This window comes from Pleuronectes platessa, chromosome 21 (genome assembly GCF_947347685.1).
Source record: "Pleuronectes platessa chromosome 21, fPlePla1.1, whole genome shotgun sequence".
Taxonomy (NCBI): Eukaryota; Metazoa; Chordata; class Actinopteri; order Pleuronectiformes; family Pleuronectidae; genus Pleuronectes; species Pleuronectes platessa.
In genome coordinates this window covers 2,034,429-2,055,958 of record NC_070646.1, presented here as the reverse complement: position 1 = coordinate 2,055,958, position 21,530 = coordinate 2,034,429, and the positions used below count along the sequence as shown (strand labels likewise).

At 45.0% G+C, this 21,530-nt stretch overlaps 1 protein-coding gene across 1 annotated transcript in view; it reads right to left on the bottom strand.

Annotated features, from left to right (window-relative positions):
* The window catches only part of LOC128426415 (ankyrin-3), an 88,308-nt gene extending 67,692 nt beyond the window's left edge, over window positions 1-20,616 (bottom strand). Inside the window, exon 1 of the mRNA XM_053413268.1 lies at window positions 20,202-20,616. Within this exon, the coding sequence (XP_053269243.1) occupies window positions 20,202-20,267 (66 nt within the window). The 5' untranslated portion in view covers window positions 20,268-20,616. The remainder of the gene's footprint in view (window positions 1-20,201) is intronic.
* Between the last annotated feature and the right edge of the window lie 914 nt (window positions 20,617-21,530).

Sequence of the window (21,530 nt, the reverse complement as noted above, 5' to 3'; positions counted from 1 at the left end):
CCCCCCCCCCCCCCCCTCTCCACCGACTGTTCCCCTTCATCTCCCTCCATCTCCCTCCATACGCATTCTCTAATTCCCCTTCTTTTTGATTCGATTCTTCCCCTCATCCTATCTCTTTTTTGCAGAGTGTAGCGGACGGGTTTCCTCTCCCCCCCTCATCCCCCGTGCAACCCCCTCCTCGTCTTCCCCCGATCCACCAATCACGATGCTGGACGGACTCTGCACCAATCCCGCGGCCCAGCAACCCCCTCGTGTTCCAGTGAGCGCTGTAGCCAGGTGCTGCGAGGACGACATGAAACTCTACTTTTCCCTCAGCCTTCACCTCCTCTGGAGCTCCTCTCCTCCTCTATCCCTCCTCCATCCCTTCTCCTTCCTCTCATCCCTCCTCCAGCTGCCGTTAGGTGACTGCTCTCAGACTTTGTCACCATCGGGTCGTCAGAATCTGCTGCTTCAGCTCGTTGATGTTCTTTTTTAATCTCAACAATATCAAACCAATCACTTTTAATTCTCCAGACAGATATAAATTCATTTTCTTTGGCTTGTCATTGTGGGACGAGGAGAAAAAGGAACCATAGAGTCACATCTTCTCATTTAACTAATGCTTATTTACATTATAGATTTATCTGCCATTTCTTTCTAGAAATAATCAATTTGATTTATATTTTGAGGGGAAACACTGACCTACTCTAACCCCCTACAATATAAATAAATATTCCAAATCTAAAAAATATTCATTAAAAGTTTTCTTTGTTTCCTTCAGACATGTTATTTGAATATAAAGTCTGTTTATGCAGAGCAGAGAGAGGAAAGAGAAGAATTGAATATTTTCACCTTTGAAGAGCCGAAGACAAAGAGCTGTCGACCAGAGGACCAATGAGAAGGCTTCAAATATGAATCCTGGCTTAAATAAGTGTCGGGGGATTAATGTGGTAACGATGGCTGGTCTCAAGGGACCTCTGTGTGTGTGTGTGTGTGTGCGTGTGTGTGTGTGTGTGTGTGTGTGCAAAACCCCCCCGCTCCCAGAAGCAGAAGTGTGGCAGTACAATACAACCTCCTGCCAGCTGATAGTGATGTCGTGAGAAGGGGGGGGCGAGAGGAGAGGGAGGGGAGGGGAGGGGTAGGCAAACATAAAGAGAGATGAGGACGAGGGGGGGGGGGGGGGTGAAGAGAGAATTGTGTCTTTCCCTAAAATAATCCAACATTCCCTCAAGCTGATCTTAAGATTTCACATTCAGGAAAAACATAATCACACATTGTGACGTCGTCAAGACCTTGACTTTTGACCTTTAATCACCAAAATTATATCAATTCATCCTCGAGTCAAAGTGCATATTTGACCCAAATTTGAATAAATTCCCTCAAGACATTGTCGAGATATCACGCTCACAAGAATGGGACAGATGGAGACCCCACCCCCCCGGCCTCTGGCCTCTGGAAGTGTTACTTCCATCCTCAGGTAGAAACCCACTGTGGTATTCCAGCTGCGTGTGTGTGCACGTGCTTGTGTGTGAGTGTGTGAGAGTGTTTAATTTCCGACAGAGGTCATGGTGGAGGTCAGGCGGAGCCGCCATCGTCTGGAGTCACGCCATCACTAAAAGCCCCGGCTCCTGAATACTGAAGGAAGGAGCGAGGGATGAGAAACGAGGCCAACATTTGAGACGGAGCAGTTTTCACTTCTCTGCCTCGGAGCCGTCGAGCTTCACACACCGAGTTCGTCCTGTTGCCAACTTCGATTGCTGCCGACGGCCGCGTCAGCCAATGAGAGGTCAGCGCCACAGACGGCCTTTCTGCACACGTATTAATATTAGTGTTAGGAGGACGCCTCAAGCAGGAAAAGAGGATAAAAGACAGTGAGACGTGATTTCAGCTCCCAGTCACTCCCACATTGGTTCCATCAGGCTCCCAGTCGTGTTGGTTCAGCACCAACACTCTGACCCGACTCCCAGCGAAGCACAACATGGCTTCTACAGCTCAAGAGCATGTTCATTCAGAGCATGTGGCTAATGGCTCTAATGGCAACTGGCACTGGTTTCACTGCTGCTCGTAATGCGTTTTTGCTTTTCCAGCTTCCAGTAAGAAGCACCAACACGTCACAGGGCACTGGATGCATTATTAAATCAGTCTGAAGCACAAGGTGCATGCAGAAGCATCGCTGCTGCTCAGAGTCATGGTCTTAAAAAGTCATGTGGAAGGAAAGTGGGTGTGAGACGCAGAAAGAAGAAGGAGGTGCACAAATACCACAAGTACCACAAGTACCACAGATTAGTACTTTTACATTCACATTACTCATTAAATGAAAAATTGCAGATTTTTTCAAGAACTAGTATATCATCAAAACCGAACTTATCAGAATCAACCAACATCAGTTTTATAAGAACTTCCTAAAATGACATGAAACATCTATTAGACTTCTTTTGTCTTTTCAACTTGTCCCAAGTCCCATCTGCTAACATTGAGGAGGCGGGGTTTATGACCTACACTGCGGCCAATCAAGACGCTTCGACCTGAACCATCCTGTCGTCCATCTTTACGCTCAGTGGACGGTTCTGACTCCGATTCGAACCTCACGCAACTCTCAGAAACAAAAACATTCACACGGATGTCACGGACATTTTCCCTCAGGAGGCCGAGCTCCAGAGGAAAGTGCAGAAGAACCACAGGGAGAGACTTTGGGCATCGACCCTGACGTCTAATGCAGCTCAGTGTCTGTGGTCTGACAGGAGAGAGGGAATATGACAGAGCAAGAGAGAGGGAGAGAGAGAGAGAGAGAGAGAGAGGGAGAGTAGTGGAAAAGAAAAGGAAGGTAATTGAGGTGATATGATCCGAGGAGAGTGAAGATATTTTTTGCACCCTGGTGCCAAGAATCGTCCCGGGGCAGACGGCGCTATAGATTTACCTTGAATGAGCCGGGGATAGATGATATCCCCTCCACGGCGTTACACTACAAACACCGGGAAACTGCTGATAACACACGACACCCGACACACACACACACACACAAACACACACACACACATATTGTATATATACATTACTACAGCAACACCTCCCTCACCTGTTGCCTCTATAAGGACACTACCCGGTAAAGCCGTGAACACACAAGGTTCATTTTTCAGATTGAGTCGTCAAGGTCATATTCAGGCTCTTCTGCTTCATCAATGACAAAAGTAGGAGGAAGAAGAAAGAGAAGCTCGGCCTTGAATTTCTTTTTTAAATACTCGATCCTTCTCTTTTGTCAAAGATCTCCGGGCGAAGAGGATTAACGTTCTCTAATCCCTTTCAAATCGATGCTTCTAATTTCAAAACTTGGATGATGAGCAGATTCTTTATGATGTGAGTGAGATTAATTCGATTCACAGCCCCATTCATAGGGTGAAAGCAATATTTACATGTATATGTGTCACTGCTAATTGGAGTTAAGCTGCTTTCGCTGAACTCCTGATAATCTGACGTTCTCTGGAGGAGTAACGTCCGAGTAACGTCCAGGACGATACAGCAGGAGAACCTCCAGTCGAGGGAAGAGCCACAAGACTTCTAATATCTCGTAGAAGACGTCGATGAAGACGAGGAGATTCAAGAGCTTCTGACCACGAGGGCAGAAACTAGAACACGTGACCTCCTCCTGCCTCCTTCATGCTGCGCCACACCTCGCTCCGGAGGCTCCGTGGCGTTCTGGAGAATCTTCTGCTGCTAGAAGATTCCCACAAATGTGGAGCAAGAATATAAAGTAGAATACGATGGAAATACTCTATTGAAGTAATTCGATTGAGTAAAGTACTTAAGGTTGAGTTTCCATCGCTGAACATGAGAGTATTCAGATCAGAATACAAAATAAAAAATCAGTTTTATTTGACTTCTGCCCGAACCACAGGGAGTCTCTGCTCCAGTGTCGTGACCTTGATGGACGTGAGGTCACTGTATTGACTCTTTGTGACAGGTGGCTAACCCCAAGCTAACGATGGCCTCAGGCGGGTCCACATCTACGCACACACACACACACCAAACACACACACACTAAACACAAATAATTGGAAGCAAGTTTCGACACAATTATTAAAACACCGAAGCGTCGTTGTCTGAAATGTTAATATTTTAGTCAAGGCAGCAAGACAGTTATTGATTGGAAGTCTTAACTTTGTCCTTCCACAGTGACGTATACACACACACATACACACACACACACACACACAAATACACAACCCACACTAACCGCAGGGTGTGACTGCTGATGATTGTCGCCTCCTCCCCTGAACTCACACCTCTCACGTCACAACTCTAATTATTTGACACAGTGGAGAGGGGGGGTGGAAATCATTATCACGAAATTATTTTTTCAAAAGAACTAAAAACTCATATTTTTTGTGTCTCACATCTTATTAATAGGAGCAGCGCTGCCTGGTGAAATCCACCCGTCCTCCATCGCTGGTTCCTTTCATCTTTTCCTTTCATCTTTTCTTTCTTTTTCCTGTTCTCACTCTCTCCTCATCCATCTCCCTCTGTCTTTTTCACACCACCCACCACCCCCCCCTCGGTATTCCCAGTGGGACCACCCTCCTTATCCCGCCGGGTGGGCATGTGTGTGAGCATGTGTGTGTGTCTGTGTGTGAGTGTGTGTGTGTGTGTCTGTGTGTGAGTGTGTGGGTGTGTGTGCTGCATCATGACAAAAGAGAATCCTCTCTCTCTCTCTCTCTCTGCCCTGTGTCAGCTCCGTGCTCTCATTCCTCCATTACTTTCCAGCTTCCTTCTCCAAACTCCTCACCCGTCCCTCACCCTCCCTCCCTCCCCCCCCTCTCTTTCTCTACCTTTCTCTTCGCTTCGCGAGCACGCTTCCTCGCCGCCCTCTTCTTCTCCTTCTCGTCCTCCACAGCATTGATGTTCTCCACCGCCCTTTTCTTCAGCTGCGAGGCGGCTTGCGCCATGCTGCTCCGGCCCAATTAATCCTCACAGGTGGGAAACAAGGGGAGGAGGGATGGATGGAGGGATGGAGGGATGAATGGAGGGTGGACACCAAGTCTTCCCCTTCAACCTTTTCCTCCTCTTGGCTCCTAAGGATCTTTTTGGTTCCTTCCCTCCTCAGCTGAGGTTTTGTCAGAGAGGAAGCCCTCACAAGTATGAGAGAGGCAGACCGATGTTCCTCTCCTCTTTTACAAGATCCCCCTCTTTCTTTTGTCCTTTATCTCCCTCAGCAGCGCTCCACAGACGCTCAGGTCCAGTCTGGGGCAGGACAGAACCAGGACATAATCCTCCAGCGCTCAGAAGGCAGATGCTCAAAACTGTGCAAAATAAGTGCAGCAAATACAAAAACAATACTTCTGTATGATCCTCAGTCTGGTTCAGTCCTCTGGATTTAAGAAAAATGTATAAAAACCAGGAATGTTAATGGATCTCCAGGGTTTCAGGTGTCCAGCCCCTAGCCCAGCGGAGAGCTCTGTGGTCTGGGTGAAGGTACTGGTCCAGCTGCCTCCTTCACTGGTTCCTCGAGCTGGATCCCTGCACCTGAGCCAGAGCCATCCTCTATGTACACACACACTCACACACTCACACAGTCCGTGACTGAACAGGAGGGATTTGACAGAGGAAAGGAGGTTGAGATAGGAGGAGGAGGAGGAGGGTGGGGTGAGAGAGGAGGGGTGAGAGAGCAGCAGGAGGAGTGAGGGAGGGAGCGGGGATGGACGGATGCCTCTGCTCCGCACCGGCTGCTGACGACTGAGAGATAAAGAGAGAGAGCGAGCGAGCGAGCGAGGCGCAGCACAAACACACGCTGGGTGTCCAGGACAACCCAGCGTGCAGAACCAGTGCAACCATCAGGCTCCTGGTGGGAAACTTACTTCACTGCGTGTGTTCTCGGATAAATAAATAAACATCAAGCTGAATCTTTCATCCACTTAAACTCACTTTCATTGGTTTCTAACTCAAAACCATTTAAAGATTATGTTAAATCTTTTTATCCTGAGTGTTCGAATACGCACATTTTAACGTGTTTGTACAAAAATAACCCTGAAATGATCAGAATCAGTTGGAGCCCGACTCATCCTCTGTGATCGAGCAGTGAAGCCCAAATATCTCAGATATGAACGCTCCCTTGTGCACGCCTCCCATCCGCTAACATGGAGGAGGCACGGTTTGAACCATACTGCAGCCAGCCACCAGGAGGCAGTACATTTTAACCAGCCACGTGATTTTTTCTTTATTTGAGGGTCTGAGGAATATTGTAATCTTTGCACAATTAGATATATTAAAGGAAAACATCAGATTTTAATTGATTTTTTAAGAAGAAAATCCAGTTTGTGACAAATAGATTTTTTTTTTCTTTGATCCACTATAAAAAAAATCTGAATAATAAAAACCAGTCAACCCAGAAAGCTCCACAGAGTCTTTGTGTTCAGGATGTGCTGTGATTGGTCTCTGCATGTTTCCAGTGTGTGAGCTCAGCTCTACACTGCAGCCTTTCAATATTTACAACATGGGAGAGGGGACGGGGGTTTGCATGACAAGGACATGTGACACAGAGCCTCCTTTCCATTGGCTGTCTGGGATGAGAAAAGAGACGTCATTGGCTGCTCGGGAAGGGAAGGTCCCACCCACAAAACGACAATAACAAAGGGGAGAGCTGGAGAAGATGAAGCCAAGGCCAAGATAGAAAAGGTTTTTACAAAGGAAAATGCCCACAGATAATTAGGTATCATATCCACACCAGTCTTAGAGAAGAGGCCAGACTGCAGCCTAAAACCTAAAGACAGTAATATTTAAATTCACTAGATCGGAAATATTATGTGGATCTGAACACAAAAAATAATATTGAGATCAAAGAATGATTCACTGGGAAATCAAAGCAAACGTCAAAAAACAATCTCACAATGTCAAAGTGAGAAATAAAATCCTGGTTCTTCCCCAAAGATTCGTGGAAACCAGTCAAGTAGTTTTTGAATAATCTTTTTGCAGATGTTACCATAGACTGCACATCTGCATGGTGCAGCTGTTTAAGAGCAGCAGGTCAAAGGTTGTGATGATTCTTGTATGATATATTTAGACACTTTTAATCTTTTAAGCTCTTTTAAACAGAGTTAACTTAAAGTGCGCGTTGTTCCAAGTGACATTCACAATCTTCAGGAGCTTATTTTGCTAAATTTTCCTTTTAAATCTGAATGAATTTAAAGCCACATGTTCCATTAAGTAGAATAAGTCCAGGCTGCCCATTCACTGGGCAAACTTCAGTCCCAGCACCATTAATAAGTATCTGTGGGAGTCTGACTTCAGATGGGATGTGTTAGACTAATCCCTCATTATCTCCGTCTGTAAGAGGAGCTTATGAAGGAGGTGTTTTAGTGTCTGTCCTGAAACAGGGATTAACAGCAGGTGACATCTCGCTACATGGATCAGACATTTAAAACTGGCCTCACATAAGACGTCTAAAGGTTTAGAGAACTGATGACATCACACGTTCTTCAATCTATGTCTATTGTCTACAGTGCTCATCCTTAAAGACTGAAAGAAGAAAGAGAAAGAATTTCACCAATATATTCATTTTGAAGTCTGACGTCCAATAGCAGCGACATTTGCTTCAAATTGTTTTTTTTTATTTTTCTCGTCTGACCCACAATAACCTAAAGAAATAGGATTTTGGTTTAATACCAACAATTTAACAATAAATTCAGTTGTTGTAATATTTTGTTGATGGACCTATTGAAAATGTTAATAATATTGATGATTAATAATTACAAGTAACTATTCAAAAATAAAACAAAGACAAAAATAAATATTTGAATTTTGGTATTTATCATGATTCTTCCTTTGGTGTTTGGCTCCCTCTAGTGGCCCAAGAGGAGTCTCGTTATTGTACACAGTTCAGCTCAAATGTTAAATTTTTAGTTTGTTAGTCCAGTTGTTAATGATTAATTATTGATTAATTATTGATTGATTATTGACTTATTGGTCAGTGAATCACGGAGAGCTGGTCTCAAATACTTTAGAAGTTACAGACAGGGACACTTCCAAGTATTTGTTTGTGTGTGTGTGTGTGTTTGTGTGTGTGCGTGTGTGTGTTTGTGTGCCTGCTTGTGTGTGTGTGTATGTGTGTGTGTGTCTGCTCTTCACACAGTGCATTACGTACTAGGTTCAAATGACCACTTGAGGGCAGCATTACACAGACAAAGAAAGCCTCACACTGCAAAAGTTGAAGAGTGAAGCTGAAGATCGGTGTGGGGGGGGGGGGGATTACAACATCACCAGTTCAGCGCCACATCGTTTGCTTTTCCTTTAAAGAGCAACTCATGGATTAATTCAGTCCCACGTGGTTCCCATAATCCACTTGAGGCCGAGGGACTTTAAAAACAACATTTTTATTTTTCATGCTGTTGATTGAGTTTCAGTCTCTACTGGTTTCTCCTGCACTAAGTGACACCACATCCTGATAGCTCGTCCAATTAGACGCAATTAAGATGCTCTCAACCGGCGGCTTCACCGTGAAGTCGGGCTCCACTTAGAAACAACGAAAGTTTCAGGACGTCCATACCCACAATTCATGCAGCTTTGTGAATAAGCGTTCTTCTTAAACCTGAATATCTAATCCAGCCTGACCATAGAGAGTCTTTGGTCTCTGGTGAGGCAGATACAGGATTCAGCGACGACAACACACAAAAGAAACACACACAAATACAAAAATATGCTGACAAGGTGAATGTTTTACTTTGCCGGGGCCAGAAAATGTATTTAAGACGTGACACAAGTGGAAAGCTGAGCTGAGCTGGAAGGAAATAAAACCATCAGGCTGCAGATTTCACTACAGATGAATCACAATGAGAAAAGGATTTTAAAATGAATGAAGGCATAAAAGAAAAGGGACCGTATTCATATTTTCATTGCACTTAATGACCACGCAAAGCTTTCAGACTGTGTGTGTGTGTGTGTGTTTCTTCTGTCTTTAAAACCTAAGTGACTGAAACCTTCTGAGGTTGAACAAGTGGAAACTCAGTGTGTGAGAGACGTTGTGTTTAAAAAGACAGATGACGCGTCTGTGCTTCCTCCCACTGTCTAAATACCCCCCCCCATAATAAACACACAGTTCAGCCCTTGAGGGGACGCTCGGCTGCTCTTATTGTTGAGACATGACGTCGCCTCCGTCTCCCCGTCTGTCTCCCAGTCTCTGCCTGTCTGTCTGTGTCGCCCTCACCTCATCCTGTCTCAGTCTCTCCACACTGACAGAGCAGAATCCTGATTTCTGACACAGGGATTTTACAGATTGAAACACATCAGAGCGTCTCACACACACGGTCAGGATGCTGGCTGAAGCCGGCTGGCCTGCAGGAATCAGTCGGGGCAGATTGGATCATGGGAGTTTGGGTGTGGCCGGGCCCCAGACAGCCCATAAAAGAATTAGCGTCCATTAAGAACACGGCTGAGTTCATGTTAGTGGACGTCTTCCGTCTTCCCCCTGCTTCCGTCTTCCACCGGCGCCGCGGCTCGGATGTCAAAGCAGAACCGAACAACCACACTCCAACCCAGAGCTCCTGCTGCACCGAGACGTGAGGAAGAAGAGGAGGATGAGGAAGAGAGTAAAGGCTTTTGTGCTCACGGGGGGGGGGGGGGGGGGAAGGTCAACTCGGCCATTACTCCAGTGACTCGGCCCTGTGGTGCTGCTTTGGCCCACCACAACAATGAATCTGGTATTAAGATTAAGATTAAGATGCATTTATTTATCCCAAACACATGCACAGACACACTCATGCAGGTAGGGAAATCTAACCTCTGCTTTTAACCCGTCTGGTGCAGGACACACAGAGCAGTGAGCAACCATGTACAGCACCCGGGGAGCAGATGTTGGGGGAGTAAGGTGCCTTGCTCAGGGGCACTAGACAGGGTAGGGAGAATCCTCTTGGATTTTTGGACAAATCAATCCAGGTTCGTCTTTTTGTTTTTTCTCAGTGGAGTCGAACCAGAGACCTTTTCTGCCCATAGTGCAAGTTTCTGCCACTAGTCCACCGTCTCTGGTGAGTGCACATCAACCTCATGTTCCAGAGGACGGAGCGCAGCACAGACAGAAGCCGGTCGGGTGAGAGCAGGACGCGACTCGAGGGACGAGGACGGGGGAGGAGAGAGGGTTTATTGATGGAGAGAGAGAGAGAGAGACCTTTACCACCATTTGAAAAACTCCAGTGAGGGAAGCTGTTCACGTGTGTGTGTTCGGGGGGGGGGGGGGGGGGGGTCAACTCCGTCTCCTGCTGGCACTCTGCCGGCTGTCTCCAAGGCGACCAGATACACGAGCCACAAATAGCGCTCACGAGCAGAAGATCCCTCCACCGCACCGGAGCCTCATCACGCTCCGTCACATAGTTCCACATCCCTCCACAGCAGATAGATCTCTTTACGAATGGGCGTGTGTTCAAAGCAACATTACAACTCTGTGCACTTACATCTGGGGTTAATACGAGTGGGGGGGGGGCACTTCATGGTTAGAAAAGAAGCCACAGGAATTTACATATTCGTAAATACTGAAATATTAGAGCTCGATCAACTCATTAATTCATAATAATTCATAATAAATGGCCGATATGAGCATTTCATAGATCAGCATCTGTCTTGATTTTTGCTTAAAAATGAAAACTTTTATTTTATAGAATAAACAAGGCAGAAAGAAATGCATTTATGTTTAGTTTTAAATAGAGAAGAAGTAAATCTTCCTTTTTCCAAATCTATTATCTTGGTAGTTTTAGTGTTTTTCTTTTCATTTTATAGTCATTTATAGTATATTTTATGGTTAAATTGCAAACTATCAAGCTTCTAATACACTACGTGTCTTTATCGTAAGAGTTTGAAGATGATAGCTTAGTTTTTATGTTCATTAGTTAATCGGATATGGATATTACACAATATTTCAATCACTAATAGGAAAAATGTCCTTAAATCACGTCCCTATATTTAAATGCATCTCATGTGAAATACTGTGTGTAAACAACCTTGGGCGCAATAGAAACCGTTTTTATATCAAGTTCACCAGAGTTTTTCAATGTACAGAATATTTATTTTAAACACATCAGTTTGGTGATTTATATATTTGAACCCCAATTATCTGTCAGCATATCAAAGCCACTCTTAATGGGATCAAAGGAAGAAAACATCTCTTTGCATTGACGGTTTAATTCAGATTAAACTGAAACTGCCTGAAAACATGAACATAGTTCACTGTGTCACTGGGTCTCCTCATCACAAGCTTATTATTCTGCCTAGTAACAAGATGATGGGTTATTTGATGATTGGTTTTTGAGGATTAACGTTGTAGAAGTCGTGGTTATCATTGGCCGATAACTATTAGAGATCAGAAAACCTCCTGGAGGAAGATCTGAAGTGACACTGGAGATAAAGAGTTCATTACACTTTCATCTGGTCGTCTACAGACAACAAATCCCTGTGTGTGATGTGTGTGTGTGATGTGTGTGTGTGTGTGTGTGTGTGTGTGTGTCTGTGTGTGTGTCTGTTGTGAAGCTCTACTCTAATCCATGTGGAATGATAACCCTCCCTGACATTATAAAGGTTAATTAGACATAAACTTTCCATTACAGACACTGAGAGCTCATCCTAATCCGTGCACACACACACACAGTCTCACACACACAGTCACACACACACACACACACACACACACACACACACACACACACAGAGCGAGCATACTCGAGCTCAACAGGATGCAGCCTCTTCAGGACGGGTATCCTGACCTAACTCAGGCGGCCATGTTCGGTGAAGCTATGCAAATGACCCGGTGATGACACCTTGGCCGGCTTTCATGGCATGTGGCCACTGGCATGGGATGGAGGAAGGAGGAGAAGGAGGAGGAGGAAGAGGAGGAGGTGGTAGGAATAAAAAAGAGAGAATGAGAGATGAGGGAGTGGAAGAGAACCGGTGATGATAAATAAAAAGAGCAGAAGGTGAAGGAGTAGAAAAGAGAGAAGAAGAAGGTTCACGATCAGGTGAGGAGGTCACTGGGTCTATCCCTGTTTATTCCTTGTTCCTCATTTTTCTTTCTGGATCTCCTGCTCGGTTTGGAGATTCTCCAGAGCTTCTACAAGGAGGTTCTCATGTGGACATTTCTTTCTTTCTGAAAACATCTCAGGGTTGTGAGAATGTCACAGATACAGAAGCTCCACAGATCAACATTAATGTTTAATCAAACTATTTAATGAGAAACCAGAACACGAGCAGAGGTTCATCTGAGTTTACATCACGAGGTCACATCCACGCATGAACAATATCAGCAGTGTCATTAATATTGTGTTTTATTTTTTGAGGTGACCGTGCACTCGAAATGTGGTGTTTACAGCAAGTAATTATTTTATTGTACACGAGTGCTGTTTTTGTGCTGATTTTACAAAGTGGATATATGTGTGTGTGTGTGTGTGTGTTTGTGTGTGTGTGTCTGTGTGTGTGTGTGTGTGTTGAAACAGTAACAGGCAGTGGGTGCTTTGCCTCTTTGATGGTGTTTTACAAGCTTTGCTGTCATCTTGTAACATGACATGATTGACAGTGAATCAATTAACTATAAATACACAGTCTTCCCTCGTTAAACAAACACACACACACACACCGACACACACACTAAAACACACACACTAACACACACATCAATGACGTGCGTCTCAGTGTGTGTGAGGAACAGTCTTGGTGTTTCCAGCAGGCGATCTGCCAGTGCTCTCAATGTCCTGGTCCAGAAACCCTTCTGCCGTCTGCCTTTCCTCATCCTCCTCGTCCTCCTCTTCCTCCTCTTCCTCCTCATCCTCCTCGTCCTCCTCATCCTCCTCTTCCTCCTCTTCCTCCTCATCCTCCTCATCCTCCTCTTCCTCCTCATCCTCCTCGTCCTCCTCATCCTCCTCGTCCTCCTCATCCTCCTCTTCCTCCTCATCCTCCTCATATCATCACTGCTTCCTCTTCCTCTTCTGCTCTTAATCTATCATTCGTACTTTAAAGCTAGTTTATGCTGAACGTTTGACACGTACATTGAAACATAAGGAGCCTTCTGTTCGTAACATGCATTCATTTATTTCGTATTTGAGCACATCTTCTAAAAGGTTATAGGGGGATATTTGGGGAACAGGCGTAACGGAGCAGTACCACTAGAAATCGTTAGAGGGCAGTGTGGCCAATAGTTCAAGCAAGACAATCAAAGACACGAGGAATAAAGGTCAACAATAGCTGAACTCCTTTGAGGACAGACTTTGAGTTGGTAAGGACTCACACATACACATGTGGAGGCAGCTCCTCAAAAGTGAAGCCAAATCATCTCTATCGACCCCTAGTGGCTGGCTGCAGTATAGACTTTAACAGATGGGACATGGACCAAAACAAAGAAAAATCAAAGTTCACAATAATTAACTACTTCCCAACATGGTTTCTGTCAATTTAAGTTGCTCTTATAAAACAGATGCTTGTTCAGTGGCTTAAATTGGATAAAGAGGCTGAAACCAGCAGCCACCAGCTCCTCAGGATATAGAAACCACTGAGAGGATGCTGGGAAAGAAAGAGGAGGAGAATCTGAGGGGAGGAGAAAAGGAGCTAAAGAGAGATAATGACACTTGGGAGAAATAAGCAGGAGGGGGGGGGGGGGGGGGTGACTGGATGAAGAACAGTGACTAATATAACGGGAAGCAGATGGATGCTTCCCCTCAAACTGTGACATCACCCTCTGCACAGCCCCTGTTGCCATAGCCACAATCACATAACCATGTGACACCTTCACCCGAGCGCCATCCCTTCCCGCCGGGCACCGTACACTTTCCTCCGAGCTGCGTCGGGCCTGTTTTATTCAAACCCAACCCACAGGTGATCTGCTCTCTGATTACAGGGCCTTGAATTTCTGCCCCGGGGCCAACGAGTGTACTTTGGAGATGCAGCTGGTCGTCGGCCCTCGAGCTGGGAAGCGTACGCTCGAGGGTTCAGCTCCCGTTTCGCTGGAGTAGGAATCGAACAGTGATCTATAGCTGACTCTCTGCCAGTGTTTCTGCAAACCGCTGCTTAGTCAGTCCCTCTGACATTAAGCTAATTCCACAGCTACACGGATATTTGTGCACATTTGACGATTCTCTAGAGTCTTTGACACAAAGTGGTACGAGAGGAAGCTTCCTCTCAGCAGGGACCTGAATCAGCTCTGGTAGTTATTACAGTGATTCCTGCTTCACCGGCTCCACACTTCACATGAAGATCGATCTCAATATAACAAAATGAGCCTCGGGAACAAGCTATAAAAATGACATCTAGCTCAAAATGTGCAGCATGATACAGAAAACACCTTTTATCCCTGTGATTGAATGATTCTTATATTTTACTCGTTACTTTTCACAACAACCCAGAAACCCAATGCCCCCGGCCCCTGGCTGTCGCGTCAAACACAGTTGAGCAATCAGCAGCTTTATTCTCTTAATATTACAACTTTATCCTTGATATCTTTTCTTCAACATCGTCCTAACACACTGTCGTACCTTCTTGCTGAGGATCGGTAGTTGATAAAATCACAGTTATTAGAGGGAAAGAAAAAATAAAAAGCTCAGCAGTCCCGAGTCCTGGTAAACTGCTGAACGAGGCAAACGCAGCAAATTTACATTTGGAACCGAACCAGTCTCACTTTTTCTCCCTCGTAGTCTCGACTGAAATCCTGTTAATCGGTTTCAGTGAACGTTCTGAAACTGTTTGTTCTGAGTTGATGCTGCCGGGCGACTTCTGATTTATTCCTCGTCTTTAGTGAGTCGTTCTCAAACTCTTTCTACAATCTACTGTCACTTTTTATTCTTTGTGTTTAACTGCATCCTACCTGGTTTATCTGCACTGGAGCCATTGTGCATCCATGCAAACAATGGTGTACTCAATTATCACCAGTGTGTCTTATATATATATATAAGTTTGAATGACTCACTTAACTGCAGTTCTGTTTTCATAATTTGCATTTCGACTATTTCAGAGTCTGTTGATCAACCGGCACAATCTACGGTGCAAACAACTTTTCAAAATAAAAGCCCTGCAATTCAGCCCGATGTTAAGCCCTTTAGCAACTAAACAAATGTTGTGCTTTTACTTTGTAGACCAGTTGCTTGAGAGGAGGTGAATGATATGTTGAGATTGAAATAGTCGAATGGGCCGGCTGCCAGTGTCCGACCACTACTGTGGTTCACTTGAGGACGTAGGAGAACAAACGGTGAACTCAGTTGAACGTATATATATCACTTGTCCAAATTGCACAGAATTCAATACGGAAACTACTTAGGCCCTGAACTATACACAAGCCAAATGAGTGGACGACAAGATGGACGGTCTGTGAGATATTCTACAGAGTGTGTGTGTGTGTGTGTGTGTGTGTGTGTGTGTGTGTGTGTGTGTGTGTATATGTGTGTGTGTGTGTGTGTGTTTGAACGAGCCACAGACCAGAGCTTCCATCCTGTTCCTGTGAAGTGAGAATTAGAGCCAAGCGCAGCATTCTGCTCCACGGCTGCATCAGCAAAATACACAATATGTTGGCTCTCAGGGACCTCGCTGGCAGAACCCGCACCCCAAAGAATATCATCAGCTTCATTATACTCCTCTCTCTGGCTGGAATATATCTGTCCACACAATGAATGGGGGAGAGGGAGAGAGGATTGCCGCATGATGCAAAAGGAAGAACCTGCAGTGTTGCAGTCGGCAACTGGCAACCGGTTGCTGAAAGGCCAAAATGAAACTATGCCCATGAGCTTTGCCTGTGTGTCCTGAAGTTTCTTTTAATAAGGTTTTGATAATTACATTTTGTGTGTGTGGGTTTTGCTTTTTAGACACAAACTAGAGTGAGTCCTTCAATAAGGCTCTTGAACTGTCATGTGTATTATTTCACCTACTGGGACCTTTTCACAAAGAAGAGTCCTGAAACCCTTGAAATCATATTTTGAAAAATGGTCAAAGAACCCACCAACACCTGCAAACATCTGGCTTCTGTGTTTGTGTAATTAAACATGACTCACTGAGGGACAAAGACAAAAAGGTACAACTCCTCTACTGGCAGTGGGAAAGAAGTAGAGTCGCTTCTCCTTCCAATTCAAAAGGGACCAGTTGAGTTCTGGATGCCTCGGGGGCACCTCACATTTGAGGTATTCTGGGTGGATGTTCTCTAGGGAGGAATCCCCGGGGTAGATCACGGATTTACTGGAGGGACAACGCATCCCATCTGTCGTGGGAACACCTAGAGGATCCTCCAGGAAGGAGAAGGAAAGCATAGCTGGGTAGAGGGATGTCTGGAACGCCCTTTTGAACCGTGGTTCGAGTATAACATTGCCGACTTTCTGAGCAAGCCAGCAGAATTTTCAGAATGGGCGTCTCATCAGTTAATGTTTCACTCTGCAGCCGACACTTCCTGCTTTCAGAGAAGGGCCCGGTGCCCGGCGCCCATACCGCGCCGTGGACCCGACTCTGAGCGATGTCTCGTAATAGTGCCGGAGGAGTCATCGGGTTTCTCTGGCAAGGTTGGTCTCAACAGGAATGGTGAGCCGTGCACGACGGCAGCCGGATCCGCGCTCGCAAACTGCTGTGCACCGGGCATTCCAGCCGGGATCACAGCCCGGTGTAGAGTAACCTGTCGCCCCCCCCCGGAAGACCAGGAAGCTCAGTCCGAAGGGGAAATAACGAGATGTCGCCTGGAACTATTACAAACAAGTTCAAAGTCTGTTCAACAGTGGAAAAGACCTAAAATACCAAATTCGGGGCCATTAAAAAAAATTACAAACAGGAGGAATTATAATAAATTAGTTCCTCCTGCCTATTACTGTAAAATAAATACAGACAACAAAGTGTTTTGTGGATATCTTGTCACAACATCAATCCTACATTGTCCACAAATGACTCAAAACCACCGATGTCAAACTGGTGATGACGCTAAAGGATAAATCCTCTGGGAACCATGAATGTCTTTACACACAGGTGAATTTGAATTTCCACCTCTTGTTTTCTTACCCTGCACTTTGTCTCCATCAGATTCCCAGTGAGCTGCAGCCGAACCACTTCATATTGAAAGCATTGACAGTATTGACGTTGGAGAGGGTGTGGGTTGGAAATGACTGAACGTGGGCAGTCCTGTTGCATAAGCAACCGTCCACTTCTCTTTCTAAAACAGCAGAAAAACAAAGACGCACCTCCATCCAGCAGATGTGGAGGTTTTTATTTCTGGGTTCATATCGTGATGCGTTCAGGTTTTCGATAATTAGAACGAACATTCACTCTGTGGGAGTTAAAATCCTGTTTTTTAATCAAATCAAATCAAAAAGCAGCAGATCCAAGCAGGTTGTTTGGGGATTTGATCCCGTCCACATCCCTGCGCTCTGCTGAGGTGTCTCTCAGTACCAGTCCCCCTCCTCGGTTACAGGACTCGACCCGACGGGCCTTGAGTTACAAAGCAAAAATGTAAAATGCATTCCAGGGCTGCGTATGTTGAGTTTGTCTTTCACCTCTGAGACCCGGGTTCGTCCGGCTCAGCGTATTCAACATGAATAGCTGCACTTGATATTTAATGTGAGGCTGCACGACATCTCTCCAGCTGATGACTAACTTCCTCTCGCTGCCTCCCTCTCCCAGCGGGTCGGTGGTTGTCATCGTTACTCCATTAACACACCTGCTAAGCTCTTGCCCCCCCCCAGTCTCCCACTCTCCCTCCCTTCTCTGTAATCGTCACAGACATGTAATGACAGCTGAGGCAGAAAAATGTGCTGTGATAAGAAAGTGTTCATAAAGTCAAATATAATAATTAAGAGCCTCAGTGAAGGATATTTTCAACGATATGTTGCTGATATGTTTTCAGCTTGTGACGAGCTGAAAATTGTAAATATAAATATTGCTAAATACTTTAAATGCTTGGCCGAAAAAAATGTGGTGTATTATTAAGTTTAATGAAATAAAAAGACTTTGATGGACGTCTGATGTTTTCTGAATTGTCTTTTCACCATTTGAGGTTCGACTGGAGCTTTTTATTCACGGCCTCCTGAACTTGTTTCCTCTCGACAGCCCTTTACACATTTATCCATAATCTTCAGATATTATTTCAAACAGATTCTCTGTGTCCCAACCAACAGGTGGACAGTGAAATTCTCTCAAAGCAACAACAGGTTTCTTCCACTTTCTCTCCTCCTGATCTCTCTCTGTATCTTGTCTCCTAATTCTTTTTAAATCCTTCCAACTTTATTAATCTTTAATAATCGATCTTCCCTGAAACCCGAGGCCTCACACTCCTTTTCCTTTTCATTGTCTTCTCTCCTCCTCTTTCCCTTTCCCTTCCTTTTCTCCCCAGACTGTTTCTTCTCCACAGGATCACAACGACAACAACAGTCGTCCCTCATCAGTCTCAGTCGTGAGGTTCCAGCTCTAGTCTCTCTCTCTCTCTCTCTCCCTCTCTCTCTCTCTCTACTTAATCATTTCCCTCTGTTCCGTCCCATCCTCACTTCTCATCCCTTCTTCCTTCATCCCTCTCCTCCTCTTATATTCTGGTCCTTTCTCTCGTCCCCTTCTTTCCTCTCTGCGGAGTCATCTTAAATAATTCAATTACAGAAGGAATGATTAATCTCAGCGCTAATACGACATCTCAAAAAGGACCTGGCAAGGATATTAAAAGATGAACTAAATCAGGTAGACTCCGTTGTTGTCTTCTTTATCTGCTGGAAGAACCAAAAGCACCTGTTGCACAGGGTGGTGTTGTGTGTGTGTGTGTGTGTGTGTGTGTGTGTGAAGGGAAACAATTAAGAACAGCTGACTAGACGTGAATCTTAAGGTGCTTAGCCAGCAGCCTTATTCACAGCAATAGAGAACATGCACACTGATGTATGAACGCACAACAACACACACTACTAGAGCGGACTTTACTATATTAGAGGAGAAATGAAATTAATGAAAACACAACTTTAGTCTATGAACGTTAGCGAATACAGTGGCCGCGCTGAGTTAGCTCGACCTCTAAGTCAACAATGTTACACAACTTGTCTTGACCAAACAATTACTTGGCCTCAGTACAGGAACACCCAGCTCTCGGATGTAGCCTTATCTGGACAAACAATTGTGTAAGCACACACACAACTGGCTCAACGACAGGAAAGGCCCCCAGGTACACTTTAAGGTATACAACCTGTAGATGTTGTAATAAACTGACCCTTGCATTGAAAATCAGCCTCTGTTTATCACTCATGAGAAATCATATCCAACAACTTGTCATGTACAGGTAGACACAGCCCAGTAGGTGTTGATGAGAGGACGCACACTTGTCGTACAAAATTGTTTAGTCAACTCTCTAAAACACAATGTGAAACTAACTGAGAGAAAACTTTAAAATCATTGAGATTTTACATCTTTGTCCAACACGGACATTACGTCATGTATGATGTTTTTGTGTCAGGTAGCGTTTGGTGTTGTGTTGACATAAACAGAGACAAATCACAAACACACACACACAAGACCCCACCCACCATCTAATGTAGAAACTCTAAATGCTCACGTCTTCATCAAGCTCGAGAAACACAACATTTTAAAATCATAGAACGAGGAATTTACCGCATCACCATCACGACACAATGATGATTTCCCACTGGCCAGGATCCATCACAGATGTAACCCAGAGAAGAACTGATGATGTCACTCTGATGAAAAGTGTTGATTCATTTCCAGACATCAACTCTCTCTCTCTCCTGCACGTCTCCATCTTCTTCTTCTTCCTCTCGTCTTATTCTTCCTCTTCTCACTTCCACCTCCCGTCCGACTTCCCTCCTCCTTCAGCCCCTTTATGCTTTGTCATCTTTTACCTTCTCATCCTTTCATTTTCTGTTTCTCATCTCTTCCTCTCTCCTTTAAAGCATTAACAGGAGCTTAATGTCCAAATCCACACAGGGAGGTTTCTCATCGATATCCTCACATCGCAAAATATTACAAAAATAAAAGCAACATGTACCAGAGGAACATGAACGAGTCGTCGCTCTGCACAGATTCTGAGTCTGTCACCAAATCACCAGGAAACAGAGGCTGACGGAACCAACGAGCTTCTCCCACCAACACAACCACACATGCACAACTTCCAAAGGTGTCAAATGAACACATTAAAAATCAAATCACACGTATGATGGGAATTAATCATCTCTAACTTTTTAAAAGCCCAGATTTCCTCTCTGATTGAATCCGGGCTGACACCAGGTTGTTTACAAACTCAGGCTCCATCTCTCTTTTACCTTCTTTCCTTTCTTCTTGCGATGAGCCGACTTCCCCGTAGCCTTCTCTTTAGCCTCCTCGCTCATCTCAGCAGCTGTGAGAGTGTGTGTGTGTGTGTGTGTGTCCCAAACAGCTGTGTGTACAAGTCCAAAAAGGGGTTTTCTGTTTTTTTAATCCAGCATGGATGAGCGGAGAGTAGTGGAGTGGCGGCCGCTCTCAACGTGCACAGCGACCGACTCGCTCAGCTCCTCACACCCACTTTCACACACTCGCACTCACACTCATACACACACACTCACACTCACACACACAGACACACACTGTCCGTGAGGAGAGGAGCCAACAAGGCTGCCCGGCTGGAGCGATGGAGAAACGAACATTATCACTTTCTCTCCGTCATTGTATATTTCAGACTCTCTCTCTCTCTCTCCTCCCTCTCCCTCTCCCTCTCTCTCTCTCACACACACACACACTCACAGACACAGACACACACGTACCTGTCTGTGGCTGTGGTTTCCTCCCACACACTCAACAAGTGAGAGCGGAGCAGCAACAAGCTACAGGGGCTTGAATATTAATAACAATCAATATCAACTCAACGGCAGTGTATGTGTGTGTGTGTGTGTGTGTGTGTGTGTGAGGGTGTGTGTGTAACTGTAGGCTAATACAACAGCTCTCTAATGAAGGAGGCGTCAGTGCTTATTCATCAGGGGAGAAGAGAATTGAGCGATGGATTTCTATTGGTCAGGCTGTCACCTCCACCATCTCCACGTCTCCCTGATCAATAACAAAGACACAAAAACCTCTAGTGGCAGATTACTGTGGATTATTGCTGTGAGTGTGTCTGTCTGTGTGTGTGTGTGTGTGTATATGTGTGTTGTGAGTGGATTATACCATTGTGAGCCCAGTACAATTAAAACTCTACCGTCCACTGAGGACTGTATCTGTTGCTGCTGTGTCACTCGGGTCTTCTGGAGTCGAGGTGAGTCGCTGCTCTGTCTCAAGTTCTGCTCCAACACTTCATAACTGTACTGAAGAGCTCGCGCTGACATCTGGTGGCCACCGCCTGCTACTACAACAACAACCACCAGCATCCTAAAATCCTCCAACACGATGAAACAGACGCTCTGAGGAAATTAGAATGAGAGTTGAGATCTTTAATATTAGTAATAATTTAAATTCCACAGAATGTAAAGTACCTGCTACAACTCAAAATGCTGCACGCAAACGTTTATTGATATAAAAGCACAAATATCAGCAGCAGAATCTACATTATAAGTGTTATAATTATCTCTCTCTATAAATATTATCTATATGTACACGTCTCTATTTTTCTCATTGAGGCATTC